This window comes from Crocuta crocuta, unplaced genomic scaffold (assembly GCF_008692635.1).
Source record: "Crocuta crocuta isolate KB4526 unplaced genomic scaffold, BGI_CrCroc_1.0 scaffold255, whole genome shotgun sequence".
Classification (NCBI taxonomy): Eukaryota; Metazoa; Chordata; class Mammalia; order Carnivora; family Hyaenidae; genus Crocuta; species Crocuta crocuta.
This window is the reverse complement of record NW_027530670.1, coordinates 1253527-1268096: the sequence shown is the minus strand read 5'-3', so window position 1 is coordinate 1268096 and position 14570 is coordinate 1253527. Positions and strand designations below refer to the sequence as shown.

The window sequence follows — 14570 nt, the reverse complement described above, 5'->3', positions numbered from 1 at the left end:
ATGAAATAGTAGAAGAACTTAAAATCACCTCATTCTTAAGTTATGAGAATGAACAAGCAGCAGCACATGCCAAAAGGAGTTAACAGTCTAATGTTTAGAGCATTTCCCTCAAAAACAGGCTCAGGCAACCCTGGGAGAAATACAGCCACCAAAATGTGATTCTTTGGCTTAAAAAAGTGCAGAGAATTAAAAACATGTCATTCAGTTAAAAGTGGCTGCCTGGCCACGTGTTCTTAATGCCTCTCCCTCCTAACAATCCACTGAACTAGGAGAGGAATTAAAATAAAGTATAGACCCAAAGCAAAGAAAACAAAAGGGAGACCATCAGAAGAGTTGTCTACAAATTTACGGAGGAATTGTAAGCAGCAGCACAGGAAAACCACAGCATAGAAAGTCCACGTCTAGGGAGGGGGGTCCTGGAATGCCAGAGGCTCAGAGTTCAAAAATGGGAAACACAGGGAAGGCCAGATCTGGGTCTGCAAGTCCCTATAAAAAGGCTCCAGCCCCTCCCTGCCCACCCAGAGCTCAGAGCAGGCTTGCACTTGGGGCTGTGGTTTGCAGCACCTTTTTGAAAAACTTGGCATTATGTCCATTACATTCTTCCCGAGACACCTAGTCATGTTTGAAATGTTCTCTATTTAAAGATTAGAATCAGGAATGTGAGAGTTTAAGGAACCCTCAGAGCTCACCCAGCCCAACCCACTTATTTTGCCAGGTGAGGAAGTGGAAGCTAAAATAGCTTGCCCAGGGTTACCCAGTAGCAGGGTCTGGACTCATCCACAAGCCTCCATAATGTCTTTACTCCATGCTTTCCCTCTAAACTCACTCAGGGTGGGGAGATCCTCCAGGCCCCTCTCCCTCCCCCCGGCCCACAGCAGAGCAGAGGCACCTTCAGAGCGGTGAATGCACGTGTGCTGATTGTCACTCAGGAAAAATCCCTCCTTGCAGCGGCACTCGTAGCTCCCCATGACGTTGACACAGGTGTGCTGGCAGCCGCCATTGTTCTCCAGGCACTCGTCCACATCTGGAGGGAGAGGAGGATTAGCCTCTGCTTTTGTGACTGTTTCAAATGCCCATCCCTCCCAGCAGCTCAGGACACCCGCTAAGCAGAGATGAGGTCCCTCTTCCTTCCCTGCATCACAGAAACTCTCAGAATTGAAATCAGCAGGGACCCAAGACTGCAAGGTCTGGGGCTCATATAACCAGGCCCTCCACCTGAACACAAGATAATATATTCGGTAAGTATTTCTTAAACACCTTCTCTTTCCAAAGTATGGTGCTAGAGGGGACAGTAAAACACAGATGAGTAGGATCAAATTCTTTTGCCCTAGAAGCATGGCCCTCAGCAGACGCAAAGAGACAAATGTACAAGTAATTGTGAGATATAGTAAAAGGTGGTACAGGGGAAAAAGAGGCTACCTGGTTGTGGGCTATCAGGGTGGGTTTTATGGAAGAGCTGATGGAAGATGGGCTCTATAGGAAGCTTTCAGTCCTAAATCAGGAGAAGGATTCTGGACAAAAGAAAGAACATGAGCATAGCACCAATGCTGGGGAGCACGGAGCATGTTCAGATAGGGTGAGTCATTCAGTTTGGCTGGAGCACGGGTACATGCAGGGAACTTACAGGAGATAAATCTGGAAATAGATTGGGTCACTCTGTGGAGGACCTTGTATCAGGCAAAGAGGTTCCTATTTAATTTAAGAGGCAGTTGGGAACCACTGTAGCAAGGGTGGCATGGTCAGACCCTGGGGTTGGGAAGAATAAGGTGGTAGCCAAGGGTAGGATGCAAGGAAGGAGAAGAATAGAAAGCCTGGGAGTCTGGCTTTACACGTGAACCTGAAATAGCCTCGGCTGGCGCTAGTGGAGGACAGGACCTGGGGCCTGGCTGAGGGGATGCCTAGGAAGGAAGAAATAGAAGCACTGTGGGCAAGGTGCGTGCCGGGTGGAAAGCCACGTGGGCATTGGGTGGGGTGGCCGAGAAACATGGTGAAGACCAGAGCTAGGTAGGGAAATAGGGGTGGGGATGTGGCTGGTCCCCACCATGCCAGGAAGGTGATGTATGTGAGATGGTGACATTCAGGCATTGGTCCAGTAGGCAGAGGGAAACCTGAGTCTGGTGTCATAAATACACCTCTGAAAGTCATTTACTTGTGGTGGCCTGATAAAGTGGTGGATGTAAATGAGAAAGCCACAGGCAGGAGTGGGAAGGGACAGAAAGGTTGCAGAGAGCACATGGCCAGATGTAGAATTCGGAAGAATACCAGCCGCAGGAGGAGGTAGATTTGACAGCAGAAGCCCCAGAAGAGGAGCCATCAGAAAGACAGAAGGGGAGTGAGTCTTCCTCCATCTGTCTTTCTGTGCCCCCCAGGATGGAGTTAGGGAACTTTTCTTCCACTGTGTCATATATTACTCTGTGCATGGCTACACCAATACACTTAGCATATTGTATTCTCAAATTCTTCTTTTTGTACTTTTGACCCCTCAAAATCTTTCACCTAGCCATCTCCGCTAGACTGCAAACTCCTTGAGGACAGAGACCTTTGCTTTATTTAGCATAGCCCTGGAACTGCAGGTGCACATTAATTGTTCAATGCATGAACAAAAAGGCAGGAAAGCACAGCATCATTAGAGCCAAAGAAGAAGAAACTTCCAGAAAAATCTCAGACATGACAAAGGCTCAAGGAGGAGGTTGATATAAAAGCAATTTATTTCTCCAGCCTGATTTCCCATGTGCCTATCACTAGCTCCTGGGCACATCCGTAACAAGAAAATTCACATTTAAATATCTGTTATCTGGTTTCAAGCTTCAGATCTTACAGTCATACATCCTCCCACACTACCAGGCAGATGCCTTTCTAAACTGATGGGACTCGAGCCATCCCCTTAAGCCTAACAAACTTGCCCTTCTCTGTGCCAAAGGGTGAAGGGAGCACATTCCAAAGGATGAGTTGCCCTGGAACACACCTAGCTAAGGTGTTCCACAGTGAGGACTCATGGTGAGCCGGAGAGATCTATTTCACTGAATACCAAATCCTGGATTGGTTTTGAATAAAGGCGTGCTCCCCTCTGAGCCGCCACCCACCCACCCTCCATTTAACCCCCTATTCCTTTCCCCAAAGCAATTAGAAATGTGCCATTGAGTTTGGGTGACATACTCTGACTGCATTAATACAAAAGAGTGTGTGTTCACATACACAAAGAGGTATCACTAGCCTGGTGAGTTTCTCCAGACTGCAAAACAGTGGTTCTCTACCTTGGCTGCATGTTAGCAACCAGATGCTCAGACCCCACCTCCTGAGACCCCACCTCCTGAGACACTGATATAACTAATCTTGGATGAGACCTAGGCAGTGGTGTTGTTTTAAACTTCTTGAGTGATTCTAATGTGCAGCCAGAGTTGAGAACCACGGCCCCCACACTGAATAGCTACGATGCACTCCTAGATACTCAATAAATGGAAACTGAATTCAGGCAGGTAAGCTACGTGGAAGAGCTACATTTCATTTTTCAGGCTCAATGCATTCAGGATCTTGGAGCACACTGGGTTTGGTGCCAGAGCTAAGTAATATTTGTACTGTGTATATTCTGTACTGTGTATATTCTGGTATGTTGTAGCTAATATGTGGTAAGGTGCTGAGGAGAGGTAAGGGGTTATCCCAAAGAACACAGGAAAGGCCTGCTCCTGAAAAGTTCTGGCTCTGAGTTTCCTTGTCACAAAATGCCTCAGCCCTCTCAAGTCTAAATGGCAGAGAAATCGCTGTGTCTGCTGGTCCTGCTCTTCTAACGGTATCACTTCATTTTTCTCATGGCTTCCTTTAAAGAATCCTTTGCCCCTTCAGATACACTCAGTGGATACTCAGGATCTTTCTGCCAGGCAGATCCTTGCTATCAAGTCCACAAAGAGACCCCAAAGAAGGAAAATGGAGAGTCTGCTGAAATATCTGTGTTAGCAGCCAAGACAAGGAAAAGACTCCTGGTCTGAGGATTTCTGAGCCGGCCTTTACTCAAAACCACCCGACCCCAACGCTGGCCCAGGTTCTGAAACCCTGCCTGTTGTTAAGAGTCTCACACATTCCCCCAGGCACAACTTGGGGGTTGAGCGTAACTGTAATGACTAGATCTGCCATTAGATATAAATTCCCAAAATGCCACTTTTGGCAAATCAAAAGGAAATGTGAGATTTACCCCAGATAACGGTAAAAACAAAGCCAAACCCCCAAAACATACTTCATTCTTCCCAAAATATTATACACTGAAAGTGACTTCATTTTTTGTTCAGTTTTTAATCAGTCTGAAGTACTGTTGTCACGATGGTCTCTCTAGTGTCTTTTTGTGGTCTGGCTGCCCTAGACAGTCTGCAAAGTGGTTAGTGAGTCCTCAGCCCTCAGTCAAATCTTCCTGACAGCTATAGACTTAGAAGGCCAAGTGGTCTGACCCAAGGATTGACCTCTCACACAGGGCAGACAGGAAGGGACAGAATCTATTTCAGGATGGGGTTCCAGGTGATAGTGAAGCAGGATAAACATCATACAAGAGTTGATTCCCAGAATCAAAAGACTCTGGAAAGACTTTCCTTCTCTACCACTCAAAAAACGAGTTCTAGGGGCTCATGGGTGGCTTAGTCGGTTAAGCGTCTGACTTTCGCTGAGGTCATGATCTCGCGGTTCGTGGGTTCGAGCCCCGCGTCGGGCTCTGTGCTGACTGCCAGCTCAGAGCCTGGATCCTGTTTCAGAGTCTGTCACTCCCTCTCTCCCTGACCCTCCCCTGCTCATGCTGTCTCTCTCTCTCTCCTANGTATCACTTCATTTTTCTCATGGCTTCCTTTAAAGAATCCTTTGCCCCTTCAGATACACTCAGTGGATACTCAGGATCTTTCTGCCAGGCAGATCCTTGCTATCAAGTCCACAAAGAGACCCCAAAGAAGGAAAATGGAGAGTCTGCTGAAATATCTGTGTTAGCAGCCAAGACAAGGAAAAGACTCCTGGTCTGAGGATTTCTGAGCCGGCCTTTACTCAAAACCACCCGACCCCAACGCTGGCCCAGGTTCTGAAACCCTGCCTGTTGTTAAGAGTCTCACACATTCCCCCAGGCACAACTTGGGGGTTGAGCGTAACTGTAATGACTAGATCTGCCATTAGATATAAATTCCCAAAATGCCACTTTTGGCAAATCAAAAGGAAATGTGAGATTTACCCCAGATAACGGTAAAAACAAAGCCAAACCCCCAAAACATACTTCATTCTTCCCAAAATATTATACACTGAAAGTGACTTCATTTTTTGTTCAGTTTTTAATCAGTCTGAAGTACTGTTGTCACGATGGTCTCTCTAGTGTCTTTTTGTGGTCTGGCTGCCCTAGACAGTCTGCAAAGTGGTTAGTGAGTCCTCAGCCCTCAGTCAAATCTTCCTGACAGCTATAGACTTAGAAGGCCAAGTGGTCTGACCCAAGGATTGACCTCTCACACAGGGCAGACAGGAAGGGACAGAATCTATTTCAGGATGGGGTTCCAGGTGATAGTGAAGCAGGATAAACATCATACAAGAGTTGATTCCCAGAATCAAAAGACTCTGGAAAGACTTTCCTTCTCTACCACTCAAAAAACGAGTTCTAGGGGCTCATGGGTGGCTTAGTCGGTTAAGCGTCTGACTTTCGCTGAGGTCATGATCTCGCGGTTCGTGGGTTCGAGCCCCGCGTCGGGCTCTGTGCTGACTGCCAGCTCAGAGCCTGGATCCTGTTTCAGAGTCTGTCACTCCCTCTCTCCCTGACCCTCCCCTGCTCATGCTGTCTCTCTCTCTCTCCTAGAAATAAATAAAACATTAAAAAAAATTTTTTTTAATTAAAAAAAACAAAACAAAAAACGAGTTCTGTCTATACTTATCTATGCTGCTCTCAAAGCATTTAATCAAGTGGCCATTCCCCCTGTATTATCAGGGGGCATCTCAGTTGCTGTCCGCTCTGTGACCAAGTTACTCCTTGGTCAGCCAAGCAGATACCAGCAGGTTAACTGCATAAAAGGTCATCAGCATCAAAGGACCCTGGTGCCATCTGTGTCCCATGATGTTCTCCTGCACGACTGATAACACCAGCCTTAAAATGAAAACAGACCACAATACCTGTCTGCCAAGTGTGCTGCATCCTCTAAGTCTCTCCCATACTCAGTCCCATCCAATTGCTTGCTATTTCTGAATTCTGTTTATTCCTGGCATAAGCAACCAACGTAAACAAGGCTCTTTGCAGTCCATAACTCAGGGACTAAAACTCCAACAAATGTTTCTGTTTTGTGGGATAATAGGACAATGTCAGCAGAGGGTTTCTGTCTGAACTCCTCTGCCTTTCAAGAAAAAAGAGGTGGGGTTACCTGGCTGAGATCCAATCACACATTTGGAATTTTCAGAATAAGTAGTTTTACCTAATTCTAGAATAGAGATACTTACAGCATTAAAGAAATGGTTATAAGTCTTTCAATACAAGATCAAAGATCTTAAAGGTGACAGGTCAATGCTAGAAAGTCATAAGTAGTAATATGATGTTGTCCATCTCTTAGACTAATGGAGAATTTACATTACATTAAGTATAATCACATATAAGCCAAAGCACTGTACCTGGTTTTCTATCAGGGACTGTGATTTTGAGGGGGCCAGAAAACACAAGTCTCTGATCCTCTTTTTATTTTAATGAGTATGTTTTCATCAAAGGAAAGAAAAGGGTGGGGAGCCGGAGGGTAGATAGAGGAGAATTGCCATTTCCAACCATTTTCCTTACCAAGACAATTATGACCATCATGAGCCAACATGAAGCCATCAAAACAAATACAGCGATAATTGCCTGGAATATTCAAACAGTCATGGACACAGCCTCCGTTGAGTTCATTTTCACATTCATCAATGTCTGAGGAATAAAACAGAAGTAAGTCAGACAGGTGCCATTTCTGTAGTATGGAGATATAACGTATTTACCTTCTAACCAGTCATCCCACTTCTAGGACTCTAACCTGAAGAGAAATCTCCAACAACAGGAAAATAAATATGCACAAGGTAATTCACTGCAGTATTGTTTGTAATCACAAAATACTAGAAACAACCTAAATGTTGGAGAGAGTAGTTGAAGAACTACGGTACATTTATTCGATCCAATACTGTGCAGAAGTTAAAAAAAAAAAAAAAAAAAAAAAAAGAATGAGAAAGATCTCTATGAACTGTTTTAGGGTGATTTCTAGGATATACTGCTAAGTTTAAAAATCAAAATGTAAGAGTACCTGTAGATTATTATCCTGTAAAAAAAATAAGGGAATATGAAAAAACACCCACATGAAATTCCAGCATGCTTTTTGGCAGAACTTGACAAGTTTATCCAATTTATATAGAAGCACAAAAGACTCAGAAGAACAAAAACAGTTTTGAAAAAGGAGAACAGATTTGGAGGACTTTCACTTACCAAAAATCTATGGTTATCAGGACAGTGTGACACAGGCATAAAGAAAAACAGACAGATCAATGGAACAGAATAGAGTCCAGAAATAAACCATTATGTTTATGGCCCTTGATTTTTAGACAAGAGTGCCTTAGAAATGATAGTCTTGTCCAATTTGTTGGGAGAAATGATAGTCTTTTCAACAAATGGTGCTTGGACAATTAATATCCATATGCAAAACATGAATTTGGACCCTTACCTCACATCTCTACAAAATTCAACTCAAAATGGATCAGGGACCCAAATTTAAGAGCTTAACCTATAAAACTTTTAAGAGAAAACATAAAACTTTTATGAGAAATATCTTTGAGACCTTATTAGGTAAAGATTTCTTAGATACAACCTCAAACACACAATTCATAAATTTTAAAATTAGTTAATTGGACTTTATCAAAATTTAAAACTTTTACACTTAAAATAAAGACAAGCCACAGATTGGTGGAAAATATTTGCAAATCACATACCTTATAAAGAACTTACAAAAATCTCTTAAAACAAAGGAGAAGACAAACCACCCAATTTTAGAATGGGCAAAAATCTGAATAGACATCTCACCAAAGGTGATATACAAATGGGTAATAAACATATGAAAAGATAGTCAACATCCTTAATTATTAGGGGAATTCAAATTAAAACTGGAGTGAGATACCATTTCACATTCATGGGAACAGTTATGATAAAAAAGAGCTGGGTAGCTCAGTCAATTAAGCAAGTGTCTGACTTCAGCTCGGGTCAAGATCTCACAGTTCGTGAGTCTGAGCCCTGTATCAGGCTCTGTGCTGTCAGTGCCAAGCCCACTTCAGATCCTCTCTAGCCTTCCTGCACTTGTGCTCTCTCTCTCTCTCAAAAATAAATATTGATTTATTTTTTAAAATGTTTTAACATTTATTCTTTTTTGAGAGACAGAGCAGGGATGGGCAAGGAGCAGAGAGAGAGGGAGACACAGAATCTGAAGCAGGCTCCAGTCTCTGAGCCATCAGCACAGAGACCAACGCCAGGCTCAAACCCACGAACTGTGAGATCATGACCTGAGCCAAAGTCGGATGCTTAACCAACCGAGCCACCCAGGCACCCCAATATTTATTTTTAAAAAAGATAATAGGATGTAGAGAAATGGGAACCCTCACATATTGCTAATGGCAATGTAAGATGGCCCAGCCACTTTGGACATAGTGTAGCAGTTTCTTAAAAGGTTAAACATAAATTTACCATGTGTGATCTAGAAAGTTCACTTCTAGGTATATATCCAAGAGAAATGAAAAATTATGTCCATACAAAGACTTTGCAGGTAAATGTTCATAGCAACATTACTTATGATAGCCCAAAAGTAAAAACAATCTAGATGTCCATCAACTGGTGAATGGATAAACAAAATATAGTATATCCATACAACACAATGCTAGTCAACAATTAAAAAATAAAATGCCAGTACAGGCTACAACATGGATGAATCTCAGAAACATGCTGGGTGAGGGGCGCCTGAGTGGCTTAGTTGGTTAAGCTCAGGTCATGATCTCATGGTTTGTGGGTTCAAGCCCTGCATCAGGCTCTGTGCTGACAGCTCAGAGCTTGGAGCCTACTTCAGATTCCATGTTTCTGTGTCTCTCTGCGCTTTCCTGGCTTATGCTCTCTCTTTGTCTCCCAAAAATAAATTTAAAAAAATTTTTTAAAAACCTTGCTGGGTGACAGTGGAAAAAAGACAGCCTCTTTAACAGACNTGGATGGGGGGGGGAGATGGGCATGGAGGGGGGCACTTGTGGGGATGAGCACTGGGTGATATATGGAAACCAACTTGACAATAAACTATATGTAAAAAATAATAATAAAAAAATTAAATTTTTAAAAAAATCCATGCTGAGTGAGAGAAGCCAAAAACAAAAGACCACATGATGGGGCACCTGGGTGGCTCAGTCGGTTAGGTGGCTGACTTCGGCTCAGGTCATGATCTCACAGTTCATGGGTTCGAGCCCCGCGTGGGTCTCTGTGCTGACAGCTAGCTCAGAGCCTGGAGCCTGTTTCAGATACCGTGTCTCCCTCTCTCTCTGACCCTCCCCTGCTCACACTGTCTCTCTCTCTCGCTCTCTTGCACTCTCTCTCAGAAGTAAATAAAACATTAAAAATAATCAAAAGATCACATGTTGTATGATTCTATTTATATGAAAGATCCAGAAAGGCAACTCTATAAGACAGAAAGTAGACTAGTGGTTGCCTGGAGCTGGAGCTGGGAATAAGGATTAACTGTACTTGGGCATAAGGGATCTTACTGGTAGACAAGGAAAATGTTTGAAAAATGTATTATGTGATGGTTGCACAACTCGGCTAATTCACTCAAAATCATTGATTTTTATACTTACTTAGAATTGTGGCTTTTATAGTACATAAATTAGAAGTCACTAAGGTAGTTAAAAGGAAAATACACATTTAGCTGCAAAAGAAATCTAGGAGGCAGGAGGAATAATCCAGAAACTATTAAGATTAGTAATCAATTCATGGTATATAGCAAAAGGATGAAAAGAAGTCATGAGTGGCACCTGGGTGGCTCAGTCGTTTAAGCACTGGACTCTTGATTTTGGTTCAGGTCACCGTCTCATGGTTTGTGAAATCGAGCCCCACATCTGGCTCTGCCCTGACAGTCCTTCCCTGTTCTCTCTCTGCCCCTCCCCTGCTCACATGCATTCTCTCTCTTGCTCTCTCTCTCTCGTTCTCAAAATAAATAAATAAACATAAAAAAAAAAGAGAGAGAGACAGAAGGAAGAATGAGGAACAGGGGAACAAGAATAGGGAGAAGGAGTAATACTTATCTGAGTATGCCTTTTTATTTTATTTTATTTTTAAAGTTTATTTATTTTGAAATAGAGAGAATAGAGGAGGGGCAGAGAAAGAGAGAGAGAGAGAGAGAGAGAGAGAGAGAGAGAAACCCAAGCAGGCTATACACTGTCAGCACAGAGCTCAATGTGGGGCTTGATCTCACACTTTGTGAGATCATGACCTGAATCAAGATCAAGAGTCACAGGTTTAACTGACTGAGCAGGCACATGAACATATATATATATATATGTACATAAATACAGATCTACTTATGTACATACATGTAATCAATTAGTTTACAGAGCTGAGGGGAGGGGAACAGACAAAATATTGAATACAAACAGAAACAAATGAACTTAAGTGTGCTACAAATGAATAACAACCACACTGAAGGAAATGTAGAAAAAAAGTACTGACCAAGTGACTTTGAAAAAACTCATCTTGACTGAATGGTATAAGGCTAAAAGTAAAGATCGCTACAAACAGATACTATACTCTAATTAGTAAAATCTGTTTTACCTGCAAGGTAAAGGTAAAGGTATAGATTAAAAGTGTTGTAAATTATTTATGTGTACACTTGGATTCAACAAACAAGTAACTATCTTGCAGATAATGAGAGTCACCTTTCTCACTGTTGGAAAAGAAGTAATGAATAAACAAAGAGGGAGATTCCGTGAACCTTGTGGCATTGTTATGGAATCCAAAGCATCATCAGTATAAGTCATTGTTTTTAATATATATACAAATGGGTAATAGAAGGAATAAATACAGATAAATGTATATGTGCGAGTTAGAATACATACATATGTTTCCTAGGTCTATCCAGTGAGATAGCCCAGGAGCAGTGCCATCCCAGTAACAATGAGAACACCAAGCATTCAGATCTTGGTTTCTATATACCATTTTCCAATAAAAGAAACCAGGTGCCTTGGAGAAGTGGTGGGTTGCAGGTCTGGGAAGGGAAAATACAAGATGAGTCTGTGGCATCTTATGGTATCAGAAAACAAGGAATTGCCCCAAAAAGGATGAGGGCATGTCAAAAGGACACAGGAAACAATGGAGCTCCCAATGGCCACAGCTGAAACAATGTGAGCCCAAAATAAATAACTATACATATAATTAAATATCCACCAGTCCACACTGGCATAAATAAATAGGGGAGAAGCAACAAGTCTTCCTTACAGAAGAATCTCAGTTAATAGATGTATAAGGAATGAGGGAAATACAAAATTACCAATTATTACATCATAGTAATAATTGTTGCAGACAAGATCCACAGTTGGATGCTAAAATCAGTGGGCAAAGACTTGAGAAGAGGGGCTCCTGGGTGGCTCAGTTGGCTAACCATCCAGCTTTGGCTCAGGTCATGATCTCATAGTTCATGAGTTCAAGCCCCAGATCGGTTCTGTGCTGACAGCTCAGAGCCTGGAGCCGGTTTCAGATTCTGTGTCTCCCTCTCACTCTGCTCCTCTCCTGCTTGCAATCTGTCTCTTTCTCAAAAATAAATAAACATTTTTAGAAAATTGCTTTAAATGACTTGAGAAGAAACAGGATATTAGCATAGGCTGAAAGTAATCTGCCCTAAGATGTGTGTTATTGCAAAAAGAAAAAACAGTAACTTTGCAGCAGAGAAACCTAGGATGTCCCATATTTTTTCTTTGAATAATTTACTGTCAAGTTAGCTAACATACAGGGTATTTAGTGTGCTCTTAGCTTCAGGGGTAGATTTCCATGATTCATCACTTACATACAGCACTCAGTGCTCATCCTAACAAGTGTCTTTCTCAATGCCAATCACCCAATTTGCCCCACTCCTCCCACCCCCATCAACCCTCAGTTTGTTCTCTGTATTTAAGAGTCTCTTATGGTTTGCCTCTATCTCTCTTTGTAACTTTTTTTTTCAGGATGCACCATCTTAACCAGGTGATCAAGGCATTACCTTAATTTTATTGTGAGGAAATACAGGATATTCACTTATTGTGTCAATTCCTACCATATCAATTCTTATAATAAAAAACCCCATAACTTCATAGGTATTCAAAAGTATTACAAGCATTTAAAAGATCAAATCCCTCTAATGGCTTCTGGGTTGCTCAGTTGGTTAAGCATCAGACTCTTGATTTCTGCTCAGGTTGTGATCTCATGGTTTGTGAGACTGAGCCCTAAGAGAGCCCTGAGATCAAGNGAGTGTACAGAGCTGACAGCAGGGAGCTTGCCTGGGGTTCTTTCTCCCTCTCTCTCTGTCCCTCATGTGAATGCTCTCTCACTCTCTCTCTCAAAATAAATAAATAAATAAAAAGATCAAATCCCTCTAGAGTTTTAGTTTTAAATGACAGTAAAAAGAACATATGTTCCCTATTAACAGTGATTACCTGTGGATAAAGGAATAATTTTAATTTTTTATCTTACACATTTTCTGTATTGTTTGACTAATATAACAATAATATATATTATTATTTTAAAGCCAATTTAAATATATAAAAGCAACAATTCCAGTCAATCATTCTAATTATTTTAAACTAAACAGTAGGCTTTTCAACTATAAATTGTCAGCAATTCAATTCCATGTGTCATACGTCAAGGCCAGCAGCTAAGAATAAGGAAATTCTTGCCACTTGTCATTCTACATCAGTTACTAACCATACACTCTAACTCAAAGAAACCATGGCACAGTTTCTTCCCATCCCCACCCCCAGGGAGTATGCAGTGACTGGAAAAACCAGTGAAAGAGTGAACCATTTTTTCCCCAAGCAGGGTACCAACATGTGTGAATTCCAGTACTGTAAATAGAATATTTAATACAGTGAGGGTGTGGTATGGAGGAACCGGCAGAGAGATGTTTCAGGGAGAGGTAGCCTTTCTGCAAGACAAGGCTGCCTGTCTCTCGGAAAACATGAACTTGGAGAATACAAGGGCTTTACGGATAGACCACCAACCCCATTTGCTATGAACGTGACTAGGAGCATGTCTCCTCTGACAGAAGAGGCAAGTTTTGCTCCTCATGCGCAAAGGAAAGTATAAATATCAGGATTTCTCACCAAAGAAAGATACCAGGAGGCTGACTGAAAACAAGAGATATGGGTCCAGGGACAGAACTAGGGTAGACATGTGACTTCTTTTCACCCTTCTTTTAACTGTGTTATTAGGGCCACAGGTCCCCTTCTCAATTCCCGTGGGCCTCAGTGTCTCAATCTGAGGAATGGGAGTATCAGAGCTCCCCTGAAGAGCCCTTCCAGTTCCAACATGCCATGATTTCCATCCCCAGGAATAGCCTCCTCCTATCAGTACCCAGTCTCTGGCCAGTTCTGAATTTCAGAGTTCATGACACTGGCCCAGAACACAAGATGACAGAGGTCAGACTTCAGGCTCAAAGATCTGGAACTCCAAGGGCTCAAAATATTCCTCTGCATACATCTTTCCAGGGTGAACATGCAGCTTCAAATAAGGCTGGTGCCTGGCGAAGCTCTAAAGCTCGGGAGGTCAGAGTGCCAGCCTGAAGCCATGAACAAGACGGAGTCTTCAGAGCCAGCAGTGGAGGGCAAGACTCCTGCACTCAGACTCCAGGGCGAGGATATAAACTGCCCCAGGGATGGGCAAGCTCAACCGTTCTCTGGCAGGCACGGCTCTCCTGATCAGAACTTTCCGCTCCCAAACTGATAGGGACCAAAAATACTAAAGCACCTCTTTTCCTTTTCACAAGCCAGACAAAAGGACATTTCAGAACCACATAAAACTGTACGCGGCTCTAGGGAAGACCTGATGTTCCTAGCCCTTTAAGGGTCTGAGATGGATTTTGGAGGTGGGTGGTATGACCTGGGAGGTTAGGGGAACCGCACTGTTACCAACATGAGTGGTCACTACAAGAGCTGAGGAGGGAGGGAGCTTCACCTGCTGGACCCCTCACCAGAGATCCCCCCCAGTCACTTACCCTCGCACTGCCTGCCCTCCCCTCGGTAGCCAGGCTTGCAGGAGCACTTGTAGGAGGTGAGTGTATTCTCACAGAGGGCATTGGTGTGGCAGTCATCTAGCCCTGCGGCACACTCGTCCACATCTGCAAAAGAGCACAGCAAGCTCTTGGTATGGTGCCCCAAGCCCTCTATGATCCGGCCTTGGTCCTCCGGCAGCCTCTTCTCCCACCAGCACCCCACTTCACTCCTCATCAGCTAAACTTGGGAGCCCCTGGGATGAAGCATACCACTTCCAGGCTCCTTCTCCAGGCACAGCCTGTTCCCTTAGACTAGAATACACACACACACACACACACACACACACACACACACACACACACTCT

At 43.0% G+C, this 14570-nt stretch overlaps 1 protein-coding gene across 1 annotated transcript in view; it reads right to left on the bottom strand.

Annotated features, from left to right (window-relative positions):
- SCUBE2 (signal peptide, CUB domain and EGF like domain containing 2) overlaps positions 1 to 14570 on the bottom strand; it is a 65331-nt gene that overhangs the window by 49851 nt on the left and 910 nt on the right. Inside the window, exons 2-4 of the mRNA XM_077769183.1 lie at positions 14208 to 14330; positions 6764 to 6889; positions 890 to 1024 (exon numbers count right to left, since the gene is read on the bottom strand). Coding sequence (XP_077625309.1) covers positions 890 to 1024; positions 6764 to 6889; positions 14208 to 14330 — 384 coding nt within the window. The remainder of the gene's footprint in view (positions 1 to 889; positions 1025 to 6763; positions 6890 to 14207; positions 14331 to 14570) is intronic.